The sequence below is a fragment of the Daucus carota genome, chromosome 7 (genome assembly GCF_001625215.2).
Source record: "Daucus carota subsp. sativus chromosome 7, DH1 v3.0, whole genome shotgun sequence".
Lineage (NCBI taxonomy): Eukaryota > Viridiplantae > Streptophyta > Magnoliopsida > Apiales > Apiaceae > Daucus > Daucus carota.
Genome location: NC_030387.2, coordinates 837,200 through 860,132, shown reverse-complemented (window position 1 = coordinate 860,132; position 22,933 = coordinate 837,200). Strand labels below are relative to the sequence as shown.

Sequence of the window (22,933 nt, the reverse complement as noted above, 5' to 3'; positions counted from 1 at the left end):
CATTTTGCCCTTGGTTGCCATTTACTCCCTCCGTCCCTATTTATCTGTCCACTTTGGAAGTAAAAATTTGTCCCTATTTATCTGTCCATTTATACTTTCAAAACTAATTTAATGATAGTTTTTCAAATATATCTCCATAATTTCAATTTTCAAGGCTTGACTTATTTAAAACTTGGTTGAATTCATGTTTTCAAGACATAAAGTAGGGGTATTCCACCATTTTCAAGATATTAATTAGAGGTATTTAATGAAAAAATTTATACAATCAATTATTCCTTGGTATGTGTTTTTTTTTCCAAAATGGACAGATAAAAAGGGACGGAGGGAGTAATATATAGAAGTAGATTTTGAAGACACAAAAATTAATAACATGTAGAATACGAGACATAAAAGTTCAGTACTAAAGATAATTGGTGTCCTCATCTGTTGAAATTACAGACACTCGTATGGAGTCGGTGTTGTTTACATCATCTTCTTCTTCAACACCAAATCTTTTTGTATCATTCCGAGCTCAAAATGCGTTAATAGCTGATGGGGTTTCATCAAAATCGAATCTTGATAGAGCCCACTTTGTTTTTTCACATGGGCACTCCTTTTCTTCTTCTCGGAAGCTGAAATCACCAGCATCAGTAATAGTAGCAGCCTCCAAGAAGGATAAAAATAATAAGAAAGTGGATACTCATAGCTTTGTAGTGAAGCCTGATGAATCTGCTGGCCTTTTTCCTGAGGCTGTCTTGCTTAAAGAGGTCTGTTTTGTGCTTAAGTATATATGTATTTGTAAGTTACTTATATGGTTGAAATAAGCTCGTTATGTTGTTATGTTATACTATTGTTATTGTTGTTGTAGTTGTTATCAATATAGAGAATTGAAAGTAATGAAAGTATTGATTTTTAAGGGTTTGCTTTTAGTTTTGTGATTTTATTGGATGTAAGTATTAAAGTATGTAAATGAGTTTTGTGTCAATTGGGATTTGGGTGCATGTATTTACATTTTATTTGGGGGTGTGGGAGTTATTGTTTTGGTTTACTGATTTGTGCCTGGAGAAGCTAATGACTGAACCTAAGCGAACCAGTGTCATTTGGTAAGGGGCATAATCTCTGAGGTTAGAAATGATTGTACTTGAGACTTTTCCTAAATTGAGACTTCTCTTAAACTTGAGCTCAGATGCCATGGAAAATAACCAATTGTACCAAATCGTTACGGTGTTTGTAGAGTCACAAAATAGACTTTACAATAATTTGATTCTAAATTGTGTGACATAAAAATTTTGAACCACCAAATGACTTTGACAACTTAGCTTACTAGGGTTTAGTGATTTGATTTTCAATTGAGATTTGCATTAACTGCTATTCTTAGCAGTTTGTTAGGCAGCGATGTGTTTATCTCTTTAGAGCGTTAATTTGTAATTTCAACAAATAAGTACGCTTATGCAAACGTATAAACTACTTTCTTTATTATGGAAGTACCAGAGTTATGTCATGTTCTATGCTGGTTTTCGCTGCCTGCTATCTGCCTGAATAAAATTTTAATCAAAGCTATTTGACAAAGCTAAATTAATCTGCTTCAACTGTTCCTAACATTGCCCAATTTGATGCGGTGCTGTTGTAGAGTGTAGATAGTCTGGAACCAACCAGTAATCTTTTATATTGTGTGTGGAGAATTTATCACTTATATAGTTATATATTTGTTAATTAATTTTCAGAAAAAGGTTCAGGAAGATGGTAGGCTTCTACCTGAGTTTGCAGATGCTGAAGAGGGTAAGTGACTATTGTTTGTATTATTTATTATGCTTGTTTTTTATTCTTTTCTTTCATTTATATGATCAAATGGAGGTCAAGTTGCTTTAATGGTTAACCATTGTTTTGCAGAGGAACTGTATGAAGCTTTGAATCTTCTTCTGGAAAGTGATTTGGATGAAGATCGAGGTTAGTATTACTTTGTACAAACTAATAAAATACGACTCGGTAAGTATATTAGCCTTTTTAATTGTTGCAGAAATCATTTAATGATATCCCTACATTGTACATAGTTTGCAGCTTCAATTGTGACAGTGAAATATTTTGATTCTTTCATTTCACTTTTGAGATTGTTTGAATCATTGGCATCTTAAGAGTATTTTCATGGAATAAAACTAAATTTGTAGTCAGCATATTTGTTAAATTTGATTCTCCCATTTCCACCAATGTCTTTTTTAATATGTAAGACTGAACCTTTGATGTTTATTTGGTTTCTGTTCTGCAGTTCGTCACTATGAAGTTGTATACCTGATTCATGAGAAATATGTAGATGAGGTTGAAAGTGTTAATCTCAAAGTACAAGGTGGAACTTCTTCTTTATCTTTTAGAGTTCAAAGCCAACTTATTTTCTTCCATTATTTTTTTTTATATCATTTATGATTTATGTGTATAACCCAGTCTACATAGTTGTATTGCATTTACGAATGCTAATTTTGTGCTTGGTTGGTTGAAATAGGATGATATATGTGAACAAATTTAGAGGTAAAAGTGTTGTGAGAGAAGTAAGAATCGTAACTTTGATTAGTGCACAATTTTGGTGCTGAAATGTGTGAATGATACGGGTGGAAAAAAAAAAGACACTGGACTTTATCTAAAATAGGAAGAATGAATGTTACTTGTGATAATGTCTGGGAAATAGTTTTAGTATCGTCATATTCCTCCCCATTCTTTTTTATCCAAAGAAACACGTCCTTAGTCCTTTATATTTCCTAAAAAGAAGAGCAATGTAACTGTTTAGGTTCTTGGTTGTTGGTATAGTTGTGATAAAAGAACCTCCTTAAGAGAAACAGAAAACAGTTTTTTTGAATCACAACTCTAAAAATTTTGCAGTTGCTTTTTGGCTATAGTTTGTCAGTGCTCATATGCATAACCTAGTTTCATCTATATATGTTCCTTTTGATCTGCATGTTATCAATAAAAATTGGAACACTTCATTTTTACACAACAATGATATAACTACTTGCAGAGTTTTTGAAGGAAAAGAAAGGAAAGGTGTGGAGATTTAGTGATTGGGGTCTTCGAAGGCTGGCATACAAAATACAGAAAGCTAAGAATGCTCACTACATCTTGATGAACTTTGAGTTGGAAGCAAAAGATATTAATGATTTCAAGAGCATGTTAGACAAAGATGAAAGAGTTATTAGACATCTTGTGATTAAGAGGGACGAGGCCATTACTGAGGATTGTCCACCTCCCCCTGAGTTCCACTCTATGCGAGCAGGTGCCGATGGTGAGGAAGAAGATGATTTTTATGATGATGACTATGAGGATGAAGATGAAGAGGAGGATGCAGATGAACCTCAGGTTGCTAGTTCAAATAATGTTCAAGAAGAGCGTATAATTTTTGTTGACGAGGATGATGGTCATAAAAATGGAAATCCTATTACCTTTGGTGTAAGTACCAGAAGAAAGAAACTAAAAGCTCAGAAATTAGGTAGGTAAATTAATCTACATCTGTTCTGTAGATGAATGGTGTTGTTTTCAGGAGTTATTTCTTGCATGTAGCTTTTTAAAGTCTTCAATGGACGACGAGTCCTCTTGACATTGCCGATAATATTTAGGTAAGTTATAATGTGATCTCTACCAAGCTCCTTATAATACTTTAGGTTTGCAAGATGAGGTTAGTGTTCGGTGAAATCTACACGCAAGCGCACGTGATCACAAGTAATATATTAAGTTCGTTCCCACAGAGACTGGTGAATTAAGAATACGCACCTATGCAACAATGTATGATCAATTATCACTGCCAAGACAATTAACAAGGATTGGTTTCTTTTATACTAATAATTAAATTTACTTAATCAAATTCAGAATAGGAAAACACATGGGATTCTAACTTCATTATCGAATTCATCTAGAATTGAAATTACTGATTAACATGCGACTGTTGATCCTAATCAGACAACACGAAAGTAATACATGCCAACTCTCGTTGCACACATATCGTACCAATCAAAATCCACAATTAAGATAGAAATCTCATGGACACCCACAAAGCTCAGACCCTATATCTCTATAGCGGTAGTGTAAGCAGAGAGGTTTAATAGCAAGTCGTCTATCGTGATTACACAGGGTGATAAAAATAGTTCAAGTCTACCACAAATTATGCTTCATTCACATAATCCTATGTTTACATGGCATAGTTCTAAATTCAATCATCCACTCTCGCTTCAGAAAGAATTAACAAACAACTTAGAAGTTAGCTACGCTTCTAAGAAGAATAAGCACGGCTCATGCAAAGAAATCAACATAAGTCTCACAATCACGTAATTAACATTCGTTACTAGACTACATCGATAAATCCATTAGAATCCCATGAAGGCGGTTAGTTCATAATCGAACTAATCGACATCATGGGTTCTAGTGAAAGCATGATAAAGAAAGGACGAGAATTAAATAGAATAAAAATGCTTGAATTAATAATAATAAGGATCACACGTTACAGATTTGATGTTCACGATCTTGCTCGAAACTGTCACTTCCTCGCGAAGAACGATCTAATACAAACTGATAATGTGCTTCGATAAAAATTAAAACTATGATTACGATATTGTTCTCTACTACAAACTACGACTATGAGGCTAGGGTTTTACACACGAGAAATAAAAATGCATTGACTAAGTCAACCAGGCCTCGACCGCTGCTAAAATCCATCAGAAAAGCTGTAAAAATCGGCCCGGGAAGTTTCTGCGGGGCGCCACCGCGCTAAACTAGCGCAGGCGCGCTAGTTGGCTTTAATGTAGCGCGGGCGCGCTGCCAAGTAGCGCGGGCGCGCTACTGTCTGTGATGGTGGCCCCTTTTCTTCGTTTCTCGCTCGTTCTCGCGTGCATGTCCTTCCTCGCTTCTAGTACCACTTCCGTAGGTGATCACGGTTGCATTTAGCATATGCAACAAGCCCTTTAAACCCCTAGATAGCTCTAGTGGACGAGTGTGCTCTCGTGAGGGTTTGTAGAAGATATACCCACAAAATCCCAAGTCGCGGTGAATCCACAATTCTCTATTCTTGCAAATAATGCACCAAAACCAACCTAAAATGATAGAAAATCACTTCATCACCTCAACTCGTGACCTGCACAGAAAAACAATAAAAACACATCAAAAGACACTAAACACTTAAGTACAATCAACCAATTTAAGTGGAAATGAAGGCCTATAAGTGTGTATAAATACCACTTATCACACCCCCAAACTTAAACTGATGTTTGTCCTCAAGCGTCAACGACACTATACAATAATACAATGCAATGCATGAATGCAACTACGTGATGAATGAGTGAACTATGAAGTAATTGCCTTGCCAATTATAATACCTCAGATTGTGCTAATGTTCTCGAATTTCATCTCTCTCGCTACTAAGTCAATTACTCTTCTATTTACAAGTGTGGAGTGCCAGTGTGTGCAAGCATGCTCTTTTATTGAGACAAGACAAAAACTACTACTCCCACAGAATCCCAATCAAGAATCGTAAAAGTTTAAAACTAACACCCCGTCACTTAAATCCAACTAAAAGCCAAGGTCCCAAAGAATGTCCACACCCTTCTATTTTATTCTCTATATATTTATTATTTTTTTTTTTTCTATTGGTGATTAATTGCTCGGTCTAAGGTCAGAGCGCTTCGCAGTGTAAATGCGTCACGAACACCACAAGACTTCACACACCAATTATTCACTTTATTCTAGTGGTTTATTTAACCGTGCAATGGTTGAGATCCCTAAAGATTTATGCACTAGTACCCATGTAGCGAGTGTTGGGTCAACAATCCCAAACCACAAAGGGCTTTAGGTTGTTAGGCACAAAGTCCCCTCAGACTTAATTACTCGAGTACTAATGAGCTCAACCTAGTTAATTTTACCACTTATTTTTCTAGTGAATTTATTTACTCCTATTTTTTCTTCTTTTTTTTCGTTTTTTCTTTTTTTTTTTTTTTTTTTTTAGAAAGGTATATCTACTCCTCAGTTCCCCCAAACTTAAGATTTACAGACCTAAGCTGAAGGGTGTTCAATTCAATACTAGAATTCATGGAATTTCGTCTAAATCCTATCTCAAGAACATATGTGAATTACAATTTCCAACACAAGCAATTTCCAAGTACTAACCTAGCATTGCAATTGAAATTACTAATCAAGAACTACGCACATAACTCATCATAGGCAATTAACTTGGCTTAACTTCATAATTCATGCAAATGCTCGTGATACTAACTACGACAATTACCACTAAACATGTAAAATTAAAAAAATATGAGAAAAACGTGAGAAATAAACACAAAATAAAATAAAAAAAAAACGTGAACTATATGAACTAACTACACATGCAATAAACTACATAATAATATGCTCTTCCTTAGATTACCACCCCCAAACTTAAAATTTTCAATGTCCCCATTGAAAGTGATAAAAAGGCTAGAGCGCCCACATACCTACTCGGAGTCCGAGTCCTCGCCCTCCTCTGCTGGAGGTGAATCAGGCGGAGGATACTGCATCCCTGCTCCGAATACTGGCCACTGAACTGTGACCCCCTGTGCCTGGAAAGCACTACCTAGAGCCTGTGTCAAGTCATAAGCAAACCTCTGGTGGATGTCGTGCATGGTGTCCATCCGTCTCGCTAGGCGGCGATAATGAGCATCTCCCATCGGTTCGGAGCTCCTCTCCGTCTGTGAAGTACCAGCTCCAGAAGCTCTAGGCTGCTCCCTCCTCACAAATGCTGGACGTCCCCCTGGCACCTCATCATATATGTACCCAAGGCCTCGAGGGTGGGGAACTCCTCCATCCCACTCCGTCATGCGGCTGATCGCCGAATGATCAATCGGTGCTCCTGGCAACTGTAATTGCTCGTTGGATGGCCAACGAACACCGCTCGATCGACAAAGCTTCGTCACAATTGTGCCATATGGAATGGCACCAGTGGTTCCTCCCTGTAAGAACCTCAGAATCCCCTGATGGATAACATGTCCCAGATCAATATACTTGCCCGAGACAATTCCAAAGAGCAGAATAGCTCTTTCCACTGTCACCTCATGCCCATGTGAAGATGGCATGATGTTAGCACATATGAAGGCGTTCCAAGCCTTCGCATACCGGTTCAACCCGGCTGCTGGAAAAGAGACATGTGCCGGCAAAGGAGGTTGTGTCATCTTCCAAGCTGTATCCGGCACACACAAATCATACACCAATCGATCAAGATCAACTGGATCATCATCAAACCGGCGTTTAGCACGCCCAATTCTCTCAACCACCCAATCTTCTTCATTACGGCGCCTGGCACGCCCCCCAATAACTCGGCGGATCGCATCCGCACTATAATCCACCCGGATTCCCCGTACCACCGTGAATCCATCTCGATTCTCCTTGGCATTAGCATAAAACTCTCGAATGATAGCCAAGGGAACCGCCTCCGGAGCCTCGCAAAAAGACTCCCAACCCCGCTCTTGAACCATGTTCAAAAGCTCACCATCCTCCGCCGTGGGTAAGAATCCCCTCTCCTTAACTAACGACTTATTCATAAGCCGTTGAAACTCGGTTCGCGCACCATCCGAGGTGAACTCAACCTCACCCATCGAGGAAGAATCGCTAGATGCGGGGGCTTGGGTGCTCGTTCCTTGTGATCTTCTTGCCCTTTTGGGTGCCATTGGTAGGGATTAGAGTTGCAAGAGGTGTATGTGTATTGGATTTGAAAGATTGGATGAAGGTTGTGTGTATGGATGTGTATATATAATTTAGGGTTTAGAGAATTATAATGGGATTTGGAGATGTGTTTTGTGTTTGTATAAGGGTTGGAGAGTTGAGTTAGGGTTTTATGGGATGTATTTCGGGCTAGGCATGCAAAATTAGGATTGTGGGCTTTTTAAAACGAAAAGAAAATAATTTTTTTGGGAGAAAATTCGCCTGGCTCGGCAGTCAGTAGCGCGGCCGCGCTAAGTATAGCGCGGGCGCGCTGTGCAACTTAGCGCGGTCGCGCCTGACACTAGCGCGGGCGCGCTAGTGTCTGACACCGGAGGCTGAAATTTTTCGATTTTTGTGTTTTTGAGGTTTACAATGGTACAATGTGGTTCCAATGCGTGGGTTGCCTCCCACGAAGCGCTTGTTTAACGTCGTTAGCTCGACGTGAAGTCCAGACTAATCCGATTCTGATTGAAGAATCGTGGTTTGCACCTCACGATTCACATTTCCGCCAAAGTAAGGTTTCAACCGTTGACCATTAACTTTAAATGATTCATCCGGTGATTTGGCATAGATTTCTACTGCACCGTGGGGAAATACTGTCTTGACTGTAAATGGTCCCGACCAGCGTGATTTGAGTTTCCCTGGAAATAGCTTCAACCGAGAATTATATAGTAGAACCAATTGACCAACCACAAACGATTTTTGTATCAGCCGCTGATCATGCAATCTTTTCACCTTTTCTTTGTAGAGCTTGTTATTTTCATAAGCACGGAGGCGAAACTCTTCCAACTCATTGAGTTGAATCATGCGTTTTTCTCCAGCTAACTGTAAGTCGAAATTCAACTTCTTTAGTGCCCAATAAGCTTTATGTTCCAACTCTACTGGTAAGTGACAAGCTTTTCCAAACACTAGCTGAAATGGAGAAGTACCCAACGGTGTTTTGTAAGCTGTACGATAAGCCCAAGCAGCCTCATCTAATCGCAATGACCAGTCTTTTCTAGAAGGGTTAACCACCTTCTCTAATATGCGTTTGATCTCTCTGTTAGACACTTCAGCTTGACCATTCGTTTGAGGATGATAAGCAGTAGCAACCCGGTGATTGATATTATATCTCGTCATCAAGGTTGTGAATTTCCGATTGCAGAAATGAGAGCCTTCATCACTGATAATGACCCTAGGGACTCCGAAACGGGTAAAGATCTGTTTTTGAAGAAATTGCAAGACCACCTTAGCATCATTTGTAGGTAAAGCTTTTACCTCCACCCATTTAGACACATAATCCACTGCCAATAGAATATACTGGTTGTTGCAAGATGAAACGAAAGGTCCCATGAAGTCAATACCCCAAACATCAAATATTTCGACTTCCAAGAGCATTTTAAGAGGCATTTCATTCCTCCTAGATATATTACCTGTACGTTGACACCTATCGCAACCCAACACATACTGATGAGCATCTTTAAACAGAGTTGGCCAGTAAAAACCTGCTTGAAGTACCCTCTTTGCTGTTTTCTCTCCGCTGTAATGGCCCCCATAACCAGTGGAATGGCACTCGCGCAAAACTCCCTCAACTTCATTATTGGGAATACATCGTCTGAGAATTTGATCAACTCCTTGTTTAAACAGAAAGGGTTCATCCCAAATATACCATTTCACATCGTGAAGGAATTTCTTGCGTTGAGCATAAGAGAATTCTGGAGGAATGATCTTACTCACCAGATAATTTACAATGTCAGCAAACCATGGCTCTTCTGTCTCAACTTCAAACAATTGTTCATCTGGGAAGAATTCATTGATTAGAGTGTTGTCGGTGGTTTGTTTGCTGTGATCTTCTAGTCGGGATAAATGATCAGCTACCTGATTTTCTGTGCCCTTCCGATCTTTAATTTCCACATCAAATTCTTGGAGTAATAGAACCCAGCGAATTAGTCTTGGTTTAGAATCCTTCTTTGAGATGAGATATCGAATGGCTGCATGATCAGTGTATACCACTACCTTTGTTCCAAGAAGATAAGTTTGGGGGTGGTTTTTCAGAACTCTTCACTTTCACAGGAGTCATAAGAACTTCTTGGCCTTTCATGTCACTGAATAAAGAGATGAAATTGCTATCCTCTTTTTCCAAGAGTTGAAGTTTAAGAGCCTTTTGGACTGGATAACCCACCAGATTTTGTGTAAGATCATCTTGGACAATCATCATGTCAGCTTTAAAACATGTACTCTCAAGTATAGGGGTAGAGGTTGGATTGAAAGCCACATTTTCAATGTCAGAACATGGAGCAACCTTGATTGAGCTAATCCCCTTCAGGAAATGTAATTCAAGCACACCTGGTGTAGGAGAAACTACGATCAACTCGATATTGCTTTTTTCACGCACCTCATCATCGCCCACACGGTCCATAACAACAACTTCATCGATTTTGCCGTCAGCGACACGATCTTCCTCTTTATTAATAGGCACATCATCATCCCAGGTCGAAAAACTATCACAATCTCCATCATTTGTAAGAATGGTAGCATTTATGTCATCTTCAACTTGGGTGGCTATAAGTGGAGAAGAATCGGGTTGTTCGACAGTAAAAGAACTAGCTAACCGCTCAAGTCGAGCCTCCATCATCAGTTGTGTAGCCTTGAGTTCCTTAAGCGTCTTGTTTATGTTTACCAACATATCATATACCTCATTTGTTTGATCAGAAAGCACTTCTACAGTGGGTTGAGGAACCTGTAGATCTTGTACTTGAGGATATTGATACTGTTGAGATTGTGGTTGCTCATATTGAGGCTGATAATACTGTTGCTCAAACTGATCATATTGTTGCATTGGAGGTTCTTCATAACATTGTTGCTGAAATTTTTGTTCTTGAAATTGATGTTGACCATGATATGGGAAATCACCAAAATTGTTGTCCATGTAAGAGAAATCTGGTTGATCCATCCATTCTTGATCATAAGAATTAGAATACTGATTGTACTCATATCCTTCTTGATAATTATATCCATGTCCCGACTGAGTATTCTGAGAGTTGAAGTGGTTATAAAAGCATTCATAACTATAGTGACCTTGAACACCACAAACTTGACAGAAGCTGTATGTTGTAGGGGCAACTTGTGACATCTCATCGACACTCATCGGATACAAGGTCGGCTCTGTAGCTTTCGACGAATATGCCTCAACTATGGAAGATAGAAGTGCAAAGGTATCGACTTCTTCCATTGTAACCCTGTAACAGCACAAACACAGCCAAGAACGCAGTAAAAGCTACCTCACTTGGAACTGAAGTCCCAAGGAGGCAAAGGAAACATTATAAATAACTAAACAAAAACAATAGATACAACAACAACTAAGAAAAGTGAGAAAAGAATCCGAGTCAGTGAATTTTAATGCACACTGATGACAAGTACGTAAACTAATTAATTAACACCGAGTCCCCGGCAGCGGCGCCAAAAACTTGTTCGGTGAAATCTACACGCAAGCGCACGTGATCACAAGTAATATATTAAGTTCGTTCCCACAGAGACTGGTGAATTAAGAATACGCACCTATGCAACAATGTATGATCAATTATCACTGCCAAGACAATTAACAAGGATTGGTTTCTTTTATACTAATAATTAAATTTACTTAATCAAATTCAGAATAGGAAAACACATGGGATTCTAACTTCATTATCGAATTCATCTAGAATTGAAATTACTGATTAACATGCGACTGTTGATCCTAATCAGACAACACGAAAGTAATACATGCCAACTCTCGTTGCACACATATCGTACCAATCAAAATCCACAATTAAGATAGAAATCTCATGGACACCCACAAAGCTCAGACCCTATATCTCTATAGCGGTAGTGTAAGCAGAGAGGTTTAATAGCAAGTCGTCTATCGTGATTACACAGGGTGATAAAAATAGTTCAAGTCTACCACAAATTATGCTTCATTCACATAATCCTATGTTTACATGGCATAGTTCTAAATTCAATCATCCACTCTCGCTTCAGAAAGAATTAACAAACAACTTAGAAGTTAGCTACGCTTCTAAGAAGAATAAGCACGGCTCATGCAAAGAAATCAACATAAGTCTCACAATCACGTAATTAACATTCGTTACTAGACTACATCGATAAATCCATTAGAATCCCATGAAGGCGGTTAGTTCATAATCGAACTAATCGACATCATGGGTTCTAGTGAAAGCATGATAAAGAAAGGACGAGAATTAAATAGAATAAAAATGCTTGAATTAATAATAATAAGGATCACACGTTACAGATTTGATGTTCACGATCTTGCTCGAAACTGTCACTTCCTCGCGAAGAACGATCTAATACAAACTGATAATGTGCTTCGATAAAAATTAAAACTATGATTACGATATTGTTCTCTACTACAAACTACGACTATGAGGCTAGGGTTTTACACACGAGAAATAAAAATGCATTGACTAAGTCAACCGGGCCTCGACCGCTGCTAAAATCCATCAGAAAAGCTGTAAAAATCAGCCCGGGAAGTTTCTGCGGGGCGCCACCGCGCTAAACTAGCGCAGGCGCGCTAGTTGGCTTTAATGTAGCGCGGGCGCGCTGCCAAGTAGCGCGGGCGCGCTACTGTCTGTGATGGTGGCCCCTTTTCTTCGTTTCTCGCTCGTTCTCGCGTGCATGTCCTTCCTCGCTTCTAGTACCACTTCCGTAGGTGATCACGGTTGCATTTAGCATATGCAACAAGCCCTTTAAACCCCTAGATAGCTCTAGTGGACGAGTGTGCTCTCGTGAGGGTTTGTAGAAGATATACCCACAAAATCCCAAGTCGCGGTGAATCCACAATTCTCTATTCTTGCAAATAATGCACCAAAACCAACCTAAAATGATAGAAAATCACTTCATCACCTCAACTCGTGACCTGCACAGAAAAACAATAAAAACACATCAAAAGACACTAAACACTTAAGTACAATCAACCAATTTAAGTGGAAATGAAGGCCTATAAGTGTGTATAAATACCACTTATCAGTTAGTTTTGTAATAGGACAAGTATGAGCTATTTCTCGAGTTTGGACAACATTACCAGCATTCACTTGTGAGTTTTATTCTCTTAAATCAATATGTATACAAAATCATATTTCAGTTAGTGGAGTTTGTTTACACCATCTAAAGATTTGCATATTAGATAAATAATATGTATACAAGGCTGAATCCATGTGTACTCTGGTAAAATATGGGAGCTGCTGTGATCTGTATATTATTATGAGTGTGTATTTGAAATTTAGAGCAATTCCATTTTCAAAATTGGTGAAAAACAATTGAACAATGCACGGTAGATGTTAATGGTAATGTGTAATTGATGGAACTTGCTATTCTAACAACAATATCAAATGTTTTTTAAAAAATCGCACCATTGAAATTTCTCATGTAGTTGGAACTTTCTTAGCCGGGAGGTACATGCTACGATTGTATAGACTCGTGTTAATAAATTTTTTGAATGAGTATTCAAATCAAAAATTCAATGTATTAAAAACATTATTTTATAAATTAAACTATCAATATATATATACATAAACTCTACAAATATTACATGATTAGATTAGTATGTTAGATTCTAAGGTTCTATTTCAACCTATTTATCATTTTTTTTTATTTCTTAATATTCTATCCATGTTTGACTCGAATTTGATCCAATTTATGTTGAATTTAATCCAAAGTTAGTTCATATAGTCTAGTAACGTAAAATCAATTCCGACAAAAGTTCGAGTACTCGGCCGACTGAGTTATTTGCTTTTGTCACAGACTAACAGTGGTAAGACTTTTAGAAAGGGGCACGGTATATCAAATATTCATTTAATATATGGTATTACGGCACAACTTCAAACCCCATGTATATATTTGTTTTTTAGTTTTCGATCACTTTATCTAGGATTTTTTCTGGGAGTCCCTTCATTCGATCTTGATTGAGTTGGGTTGATGAGATTTGGCTGGGAGGAAGATATTTTTGTTGTTTCGATGACTTCTATACTATTATCAGCAATATAGCGACATAATTTGGAATTTCTTTACATAGTTAATCATGTATAGTATCTGTTTCCAATAAATAAACAAACAGAAAAACATAACAAAATGAACTTGAGAAAATATGCTGGATCCCTTTAAACATGGGAACGTCATTTACTTTAATGATACATGCTGAATCTTCTAAAAAAATACAACTGTTAACTACATAATCTATACTAATCTAGTGTGACATGTTTCCTAAGGATGAAGCCATATATTACATAATACAACTTGTAAAGAATTACAAACGTTCTCGTACAACTATTGACTTTCAGTATCATGCTATTTCCAAAAAGAAGGTGACTGATAAGATAAAACTATCAAAAAACAATCTGTATACAACGGACTTTCAGGAAACCCATTTTCTTGTAACACGGGATCCTTGGGGGAAAGGACGAGGGCCTCTTCTTATATGCTTCCAAGTCTCACAACTGTAAATACAAAGTCAAGTCATTAACTGAAAACTACCTTTGGAATTCAAGTCTAGTAATTTAGAGGGAAAATAAGGCTGAAATAGATTAGTGTTGGTGCGTGGCATTCTGTAACCATTGTTACATGCAACAAAGGACCGATCTACTTGCAATAAATCATTCCTGAAACAGTTTTTGTTCAATTTATGTATAACTTCCAAGAGAGAATTTTAATTTGAAATTTTTTTAGACAACCTAGACAGGAAGAACCCTTACCAACATTACTGGTAGCCTTAGAAACACAAATGATAGTGTGTACAGAACAGTCAATATAACTGCTGCTGTAACTGCATTATAAGCTAGGCGCTTATCATCTTTACTTGGAACAAATGCCACTTTCAATGTATTTGTTAGTTCAAAGAGCCTGTATGAGATCTGCAATTTTTTTGGAAATAATTAGATCAGCCGTGTACTATTTCCTTAACATTTGAAGAGAACACTGATACTAACCGCAACATATATGGAAGTAGTGAGCATGAAATTCAACATTGGATAGTCAGGAATTAGAGAAAGTAGCAATTTAGGCTGACCATCTGGCACACTGGATCTGTTTACATAAAAGCATCATTAGAAATCACTGTACAGAGACAAACATTAGTCACTGCACTTCTTGTTCTCTAATTAGGAGAATGAGCATTCCACTAATCTACCACTTCCATGGACCGACATTGCTATATTAGTGATTTGATTATGATATAGAACTAGATGCATCATAAAATGACCACCCAAATGCAATGCCATAACTAAATGTAAAGCTGCAAAAGTTTGTACCATATATGCAACTATAAGGTTACTTGCATCATCAATCAAGTACAAACGAAGGAAAACAAAAATATTGAATTACCTTATTTAAACACTAATTTGGATATATGCTGCATTCTGCAAATAGCATTGTAAAGCATGTTTTATTTTAGCATTAAAATTCACTTTTCGGTGCCATATTATACTTTAACTACGACTTGGTTTGCTCCTATGAAGCATGGGGGGCGGCAACCAGGTACTGCACTGCGCACCGGGTGCTGTGCTGGTGCGGCTGGGAGCGCCACCTGGCGTATCCCAGTATATCAGATCGGGGATTCACAGGGGTTGTAGGAAGGGCAATTTATATAACTTTGCAGTCAACAAAAGAACGATCTTCCACTCATCTTCTGTTACTCTTCTTCTGCGAATATGTTTGTGTGTGTGTGTGTATACACTATTGATGTGTATGTATATACGAGCTTCAGACTATATATTGATCAGTTGTTGCTTTGCTTTTTGTGGGCTGCTTAAATTTTGTATGTATACTTGACTTGGCTGTATGTATGTGAATATGTATACTTGTCTTTATGTCGGTTTGATCTTGTTTTGCAAGTTGCAAGTAGATAAGTAAATTAGTATATGTAATATCTGTATGTATTTATGCGCTGTTGGAATTGGAATTTAATATTTAATTTGAAGGATACTCCTTTCTTTTGTTAATAAATTTAAATTTTTTTAATTGTCGTATCCCCCCCCCCCCCCCCAAAAAACCCAAACCCCTACTTTTTTTTTGTTTTCCCGTATTCCCGCCCCCGCTGCCGCACTCGTGCTTCATAAGTTTGCTTAAGATAACACACCCATTCCAATCCACAAAAAATCCTTTTTCATCACTAGACAAGTATCCATCAAAGTTCAAACAATCAATTTTTCCAATCTAGTGATATCCTCATTTAGAAAATAAAACTCCAACATTAATCCTTCATGCTATTAGCCTCATCTTCACTAAAATGTCACTTTCTTTAACTCTAGCACCAGCTACATCCAAGAATCAGTAAATTTACTTAAGAGAATTTATTTACATATAATATACTCCAACATACCTTAACCATATGTGAAACTGTGATATGTAGGTTTCCAGAGTGACCTTCCCAAGCCATCTGATGATCATCAAAACAATATTTTCGTTAGGTTACAACAATATAACTTAAATCAGCTGAACTGTTATATGCTCTCCTAAAAAAATTTCCAGAGTAAGAAAATTAAAGTTGATGACACTTACGCAAAGAGGGTCAAGCTGTATCCTCGTAAATTTTGGGTGAAATTTCTCAATGTGATGTAGACACTGATTAATTAAATATTGCAACATATTAATGACTATTGAATAACTTCAGCACTTGTAAACCACAGGACCAGGAAAAGATAGATACATACGTTATAGGAATCCATGAAGTATATGGATGATACTTGTTATATGAGATCTTCGGGAGCTTGTATATATTTTCGAACCATAAATATCCTATCTGAAACAATAGACTATTTATCAGTCAAGCAAAAATCGAGAGATAAAATATATGTGAAATAAAAGGTCCGTACCGTCAAGGAGATTGTCACAACAACTGATTTAATTATTATCCTGCGTTTTGCTTCCATTTCCTCAAGCTTTTCCATCCACCTCTCGACCTATAATAAAGTTTACTAGCAAATAAATGATATTGAAAGAACCATGTAATGTGTAAATACTACGAAAAACTTGTTAACACAAGTGTGTGGATATCAATCAACTCAGAAAGTAATTCTGCAGCTAGTCAACTTACTGTAGGATGATAATATGCATACAGCATTCCAACAATCCATATGTAGCGATCAAGGCCTGAGCGAAAATGCCACTCGTGCATGACGGGAAGATTAGGTTTGGCAGGATCAGTGTACCCTGCAATATATTTACATGTATTAAGTTTTATTTATTTGTTGTTCACCTTAATGAAAATACTGCCATTAAATTGACTTACCAAGAAGGAAGGTGAACGGGCTCCAGACAACATCAAAAACTCCAGGTACTTCCCATATTAATATAACCACCAGTAGGCAGGTTATGAATTTTGCAGCAATAACAGTTCCATTTTCGTTATATTTATTGTATATACCAAGTGCCCCATACACCATGAGGGTAAATAGTGTGTGCATAGGGCATATGTAGTATAGCGTATAACTGTTGTTCAGGACGAGGCAACAAAAGAACACCAGAAAGTTAAGCCTCCACATCATCTGCCATACAGAAGCGTATCATGACTATGCATGAGAGAAACAGGAAGAAAATCTGAATGACCTATAAAAGACCATGTACCTGAGCAAACCTTGCAAGGCTGAAATCTTTACGGATGTAATAATATGAGAAGTTCCCAAATCCAGTCATCCAAACATAACCAGCAATAAAAATTCGGATAGCATTATAATATTCTGTTGCGGCAAAGTAGTGGTACATTAGAAACAACACCTGCATATAGAAGATGAATGAACGTAAACGATGTGGGATTGTTGACAAGCCATACTCATGTGCATTAAAGCAAATATAATTTATGCATCTGTCATGCACCCGCATATCAGGGCAGATGGACGAGTATATGCAAGGAGGGGTAAGAAGGTCCAAGTGGATAATAGTGGAGGGCAGAGTAGTCTTTTCAGCTAGAGGGGATAAAAAGGAAGGAGCAAGAGGAATTAGGGATCATCTGATTATTGTTAGCTGCAATTGGGAGGAGAGCGTGGACCTCTCGAAAGTCCATACCTATCTTCTAAATTCTGTCTTAGTTATTCAGTATTTCCGTTGTAATTGTTGGAGTTGGTTGTATTCCAGTGCTGGGACAGTAAATTTCCGTTTAATTGGTATTATTAATCTAGCTGTTCCATCACAAGTGGTATCAGAACGAAGACATGAGGAGTTTGCAGTGGGGGAGGAGGTATACTTAAAGCTGCAACCTTACCGACAACTTTCATATACCATGAACCAAAAATATATAAATCTTTCAAAAAACTATAATCTGAATTCTCAAACAATGTGAACTATGTCTGCTGGTAACTGGTACGAACAAGCACACCTTGAAGATCATGTGCACCAGATAAGTCAAGCAGTTTTATCACATAAAATATACATGCAGGGTGAGTATGAAAGAGTACACTACCCATCAAAAGTAAGATATAACAAACCCCGCTAAATATGGAAAAAAAATATAATGTCACAGAGTTGGGCGTTGAAAGTTGAAACAAATCTCGGGAAATATGTCCTCTCACATAACCCAAAGAAAGTGCAACTAAAATGGATAAGGAAGAAAGGAGATATAATTATTTAATATATCTAATCTTTCGATTGAATCCAAGAAGCCATAGGGTGATTAATTCACTTTTAAATTCAGGGAAAACTTTGAAAATTCAAATACTACTTAAAGTCTGCACAGTGCACCTATGATTAGTGAAATATCATAAACAAAAATAAAGCTGAAGAACAGTTTAAATATTAACTGAGTGACAGCTATATATACACATTTATCCATAGAAAAAAGTATATACACAAAATTCAGCTACAGAAAGTACCTGCATCCAACCTTTCCACTCCTCCGTTTGATGCCTGTTCAGATAGAGTATGGATTTTCCCGATATAAGTGACTTATCATGATGACGCTTGAAAGAAGTGATTGCGGAAACTATGATGAGCAGAAAGTAGAGAAATAAGAAAAGATCCCGGTTGTAGCTCTGCAAACACAAGAATTTTCCTAAGCAATGAGCACCACTGGACATGAAAATCAATGTCCTAGTGCAGAGAAAGCATAAACAAGTTATAGTGACGGTCACCAAGAATACTGGAGTGATGCAGCTAATGTACAAATGGCATAAAGATATAATGATGGTAAAAGAGGAACAGAAACTAGCAAGATTATAGCTGTGAGAAGTTTAAATATATCTATCAAAATCCCCCAAATATGCCAGTACACAATTATAGATTATTTTGCTTCCTCGGGGAACTTCTGGCACAGCTGCAAAAATATTTGTGCCGCGATCCTACTTACAAGTTTCGAGTATCGTATTTAAGAACAAGTAAAAAGAAAACCAGATAGTACACTTCACACAGGCTTCTACTTCAAGAAATTAAACTGAAACGTTGCAACTGGACAGTAATCAACTAGAGTCATTTTACTACAGTCCTACCCAATGTCGTCAGACAGGCAGATAGATAGCCTCAATTAAAGCTCTTTCATTATTAACTTTCCTTTTCTTTGTCGGAAATGGTAATATAAAATAAGCCCTATTCCCATACATACTGGCAAAGTAACTAAACACTTTCAAGCATGCCTCTTCGCCTTCATTGAGGTTTCAACTTGTGATTTAATTTTGTTATTACCGACATGCTAGACGAGAGCATCTAATGTTCTTTGTTATTCCGGTGCCCTCTCAAAATTAATCACTTTTGAATTTGAAACAGGCCCATTAGACCATTGTATTTTGCCTTATTGGTCCACTGAATAATAATGTGGAAGCCCCTTTATCATATGATAATATACCTTTTCATGGTAAGTTTTGTTTAAGGATTTATATATAAAAATAATTTTTCGATATACTTGTGAATGATTTCATTTGTTGACTGTCCCGCAGTTTAAATAACCACATGCACTGACAGGGTCGCGATCTGGGACTTTCTAATGATATTAAATTGTAAGAATATAAGAACGGCACGAAATGCAGCTACATGTCTGTCATGCACAAAACACCAGTTACTTCCTTTTACCCTTTTTTATTGAAGACAATACAGAGAGGGGGGGGGGGGGGGGGGGGGGCATTTTGTTTAACAGACCTTTTTCGATTCACCAAAAAGATTTGTCCGGTCACATAAGTAGTAATAGATCAACAGTCCACCAAATTCCGATCTGATAATTAAAAAAAAAAACAAGAAAAGAGTAGTAAGAATATGTGTGTGTGCGCGCGCGCGCGCGCGTGTGTGTTTGTGTATGCGTGCGCACGAACACATGTAAGAGTATCTGGAGAATGTTTGGGGTGCCTGGGTGATACTGATAATAACTGTACTTACATAGCTCTCAGTGTCGAGCGGTTTTCGAGCAAAAAGGACTCCTCCATCAGAAAAAACCTAAATATAACAGAATGAAATTTTATGACAAAAAACTTTATAAAACCTCTACTTACAAACATGTAATATATATGACATTCTCTTAAGACCTGATGATATGAGATGCAGAGGATGTACTGCGAGCTCTAGGAGAGGCCGACTGTAGTCCACCTCCTTCCAATAAAACAGCTCGATCGTCTTCTTTAATTGTTTCGTCCCCCAGTTGAACCAGATTGATGTCAGAACTCCTACCACTAAAAGTACAGAACTGAGATAAAAACTCATATTTCGGTTTGATCTAGTGTAATAAAAGCTATAAAGTTAATGTGGTATAATGTGTTAGTCAGAAAAGAACTCAGATATGTAGACAATCTGATTAAAAACCAATGGATACCATATGTAGACTATAGTGTAAGGTCTTTATGAGTCAACTCTCCTTTAGCATGTTAACTTAAGGCCTGTTCTTAACCATTCAGTTGGCAAGAGCTATATCCTATAGATCAGAGTTAGAGTTTAATAGAGAAGAAGTCTAGTTTTAGTAGAGATTTGAGCATATATCCTATAGATCATTGAAACGAAGATAATCAATTTTAAGAAGCTTATTAACAGCAAACAACTTATCCAGATCCTGTGCAACTTATAGTAGGATAGATATTCACTTCAAATTTGCTTACAGAAGTATTTACCCAATGATAATACTTTTATAGAAGTATAAGAAAAGAAAAAATAACAGAAACTGATATGGTGTCTTTACCCAATAGATATTGATTGGTTTAATAATTATAGCCTTCTAACATAAAGCTGTGCATGAGCAATTGAGAAAGATAATAATTGTTGTATATTTATCGGACTCACACTTTTGCCGGAACAACATATTTCTGTCTGTACTCCAAAAATTCAGAATATAACCAGGCTGCAAATAATGGGACAAAACCAAGCAAAAATGAGACCTGCAATTGGAAAAAACATAACAAATGTGAACAAGCAAATAAATCAGAGCAAGCTAAGTATCAAAGAGATGAATATGACTGCAACTTTATTGCAACGATAAAGACGGACAGCGAACCTTCGTCACAAAAATCACATAATGACTGCTAACATTATATGAATAAAATATAAAATCCAAAGAGTAGAAAGTACTTGATGTTTGCTAATACACTATCACTTCATAATCTGAGACGGATAATTAATTACTGATTCTGTAACTAATTTTTGATATCTTCAATTAGCTGATTCACAAACCAATAACTTAAAAAACCTTATAAGATGCAGCTAAACCTCCGCAAACAAAATGTAGGACAACGGACTTCTCCCTCTAACTCTCGTTAACTAGTACAATCACGAGTCATGACAGCACATCAAGAAACTTAATTGAATTCATAATCATCTCCACTTGCGACACCCTCACAAACATTCAAATCCAGTCCCAATCCTTTGTTCCAAAACTTAGGAGATTTAATAAAATAAAGTCTAATTTACATATCAACATCCCGAAACAAGCCAATCAAACAAACAAAATCTACACTTCCATATAACTTCTTTCGGAAACACAATCCGTCTTTCTAAACTCCTAATAACCGCTTAAACCACATGATTTCAATCACAAAACCATATAACATTCAAACAAATCAGCTCAACAACATTTCACACGCACATCAACACAATCACAATTCAATCACAACACAATCACTGAATCGCAAGAACATAACATAAAATTCACTTCATAATTCAAACACACACTTCAAAAATCCGAAAAAGTCGCAATACCTGACCAGGCGAGACAGGCTCATAGATCACCATAATTATCAACACCGAACTCAAAATCACACTCAATCACAGATACAATTGAAAATTTAAAGTAAATAATGACCAAATAGTGAAATGCGAGTATGATTTGTATCCAACCGACACGAGATCTGAGAGTAAAAAGAGGTGTAAGTATATATATAGGTGTGTGTATTTATGAATTTACTCTATATTTGTTGCGCGAGTATAAATTGGGGCAGTAAGTGAAATGAATGAGAGGCGAGTGACGGTGATCTACGCGTTACGATACCGTAATCTGTTTTTATTTTCTCGCTTCTCCTGTCAAGTTAGTTGGTTGGGACCGGGACAGTGTTGATTAATGAATGAGATTTTAGTAGATTAATTTACTAGTCGGCGAGATGTTTGGTTTTTAGATGAAATAATTTGATTTTTGAATAAATCTGTATTATTCCGGTTTGGTAAATTTAAAACTTCGATCGTATATAAAAATTATAATTGTTTCGTTTGGTGTATTTTTGTGTTTCGTGTATTCAAAAATGAAACTCTATTCGTTCGTTATTGATTTCGTTTACTTCATTTGAAACCCGTATTAGATCTAAAACGTTTAATGTGTTTTTCGTTTACTTTTCGTGTATATTATATATATAAATATAAATATAATTTTAATCAAATAATAATTTTAATATATATTTTTTTGTAAAATTAATATTAATGATATATTAATGCTTGCACACAATTCTCTACAAATCTGTTAATGTAACTAACCATAGAGTTAAGTTCTGTACATAAAAACATTGGAGTATTATAGTACAAATCATAATTTTTTAGTTTAATCATAAGTAATATCTTTGAGTATCCAAATTTATATATAATTTATCATTTATATGTAGTGTTGAACATAATTATCAATTAATCATTAATATTTTTCAACTCTAACAAGCATTAAGATTGTTATTCTGCTTATAAGTTGTATTGCAGAACATAATGTCCTACGATTTATAAAAGTAATTGTTCTATATTTTGATTACAATGTTTATGTTGTAGAACATAATCTGCAGGTTTTCGGATGTTTACAAATATTATAGAACAAAAAACTTATGATTTAAATGACTAGATTACATTGTATCAA

General features: G+C 36.7%; 3 protein-coding genes across 3 annotated transcripts; 1 reads left to right on the top strand and 2 right to left on the bottom strand.

The window, feature by feature from the left end:
• Nucleotides 1-369: 369 nt before the first annotated feature.
• Nucleotides 370-3,617, top strand: LOC108193687 (protein REGULATOR OF FATTY ACID COMPOSITION 3, chloroplastic). Its single transcript, XM_017360461.2, has 5 exons — nucleotides 370-746; nucleotides 1,704-1,758; nucleotides 1,870-1,926; nucleotides 2,243-2,320; nucleotides 2,984-3,617. Exons 1-5 carry the CDS (start codon nucleotides 447-449, stop codon nucleotides 3,457-3,459), a joined length of 966 nt encoding a protein of 321 aa, XP_017215950.1. The 5' UTR covers nucleotides 370-446; the 3' UTR covers nucleotides 3,460-3,617.
• A 4,516-nt stretch (nucleotides 3,618-8,133) lies between these two features.
• LOC135147780 (uncharacterized) lies at nucleotides 8,134-9,257 on the bottom strand. Its single transcript, XM_064081327.1, has 2 exons — nucleotides 9,165-9,257; nucleotides 8,134-8,505 (listed from the first exon to the last, which is right to left on the bottom strand). Exons 1-2 carry the CDS (start codon nucleotides 9,255-9,257, stop codon nucleotides 8,134-8,136), a joined length of 465 nt encoding a protein of 154 aa, XP_063937397.1.
• Nucleotides 9,258-13,788: 4,531 nt separating this feature from the next.
• On the bottom strand, nucleotides 13,789-22,183 carry LOC108196538 (protein REDUCED WALL ACETYLATION 2-like). Its single transcript, XM_017363860.2, has 16 exons — nucleotides 21,805-22,183; nucleotides 20,893-20,987; nucleotides 20,148-20,291; nucleotides 20,002-20,058; nucleotides 19,768-19,840; nucleotides 18,513-18,671; nucleotides 17,272-17,421; nucleotides 16,937-17,192; nucleotides 16,742-16,857; nucleotides 16,521-16,607; nucleotides 16,359-16,447; nucleotides 16,207-16,269; nucleotides 16,028-16,084; nucleotides 14,637-14,733; nucleotides 14,403-14,561; nucleotides 13,789-14,147 (listed from the first exon to the last, which is right to left on the bottom strand). Exons 1-16 carry the CDS (start codon nucleotides 21,835-21,837, stop codon nucleotides 14,142-14,144), a joined length of 1,641 nt encoding a protein of 546 aa, XP_017219349.1. The 5' UTR covers nucleotides 21,838-22,183; the 3' UTR covers nucleotides 13,789-14,141.
• Between the last annotated feature and the right edge of the window lie 750 nt (nucleotides 22,184-22,933).

Coding starts and splice junctions, on each gene's coding strand:
- LOC108193687 (XM_017360461.2), top strand. CDS start 447: ATGGAGTCGGTGTTGTTTACATCATCTTCTTCTTCAACACCAAATCTT. Junction 747..1,703: donor AGGCTGTCTTGCTTAAAGAG/GTCTGTTTTGTG, acceptor ATTAATTTTCAG/AAAAAGGTTCAGGAAGATGG. Junction 1,927..2,242: donor TGATTTGGATGAAGATCGAG/GTTAGTATTACT, acceptor TCTGTTCTGCAG/TTCGTCACTATGAAGTTGTA.
- LOC135147780 (XM_064081327.1), bottom strand. CDS start 9,257: ATGAAGTTGAGGGAGTTTTGCGCGAGTGCCATTCCACTGGTTATGGGG. Junction 8,506..9,164: donor AAAGAGGGTACTTCAAGCAG/GTTTTTACTGGC, acceptor TTCGACTTACAG/TTAGCTGGAGAAAAACGCAT.
- LOC108196538 (XM_017363860.2), bottom strand. CDS start 21,837: ATGGTGATCTATGAGCCTGTCTCGCCTGGTCAG. Junction 18,672..19,767: donor TTTTTGGTGAATCGAAAAAG/GTCTGTTAAACA, acceptor TTGTGTTTGCAG/AGCTACAACCGGGATCTTTT. Junction 16,858..16,936: donor CCCGTTCACCTTCCTTCTTG/GTAAGTCAATTT, acceptor AATATATTGCAG/GGTACACTGATCCTGCCAAA.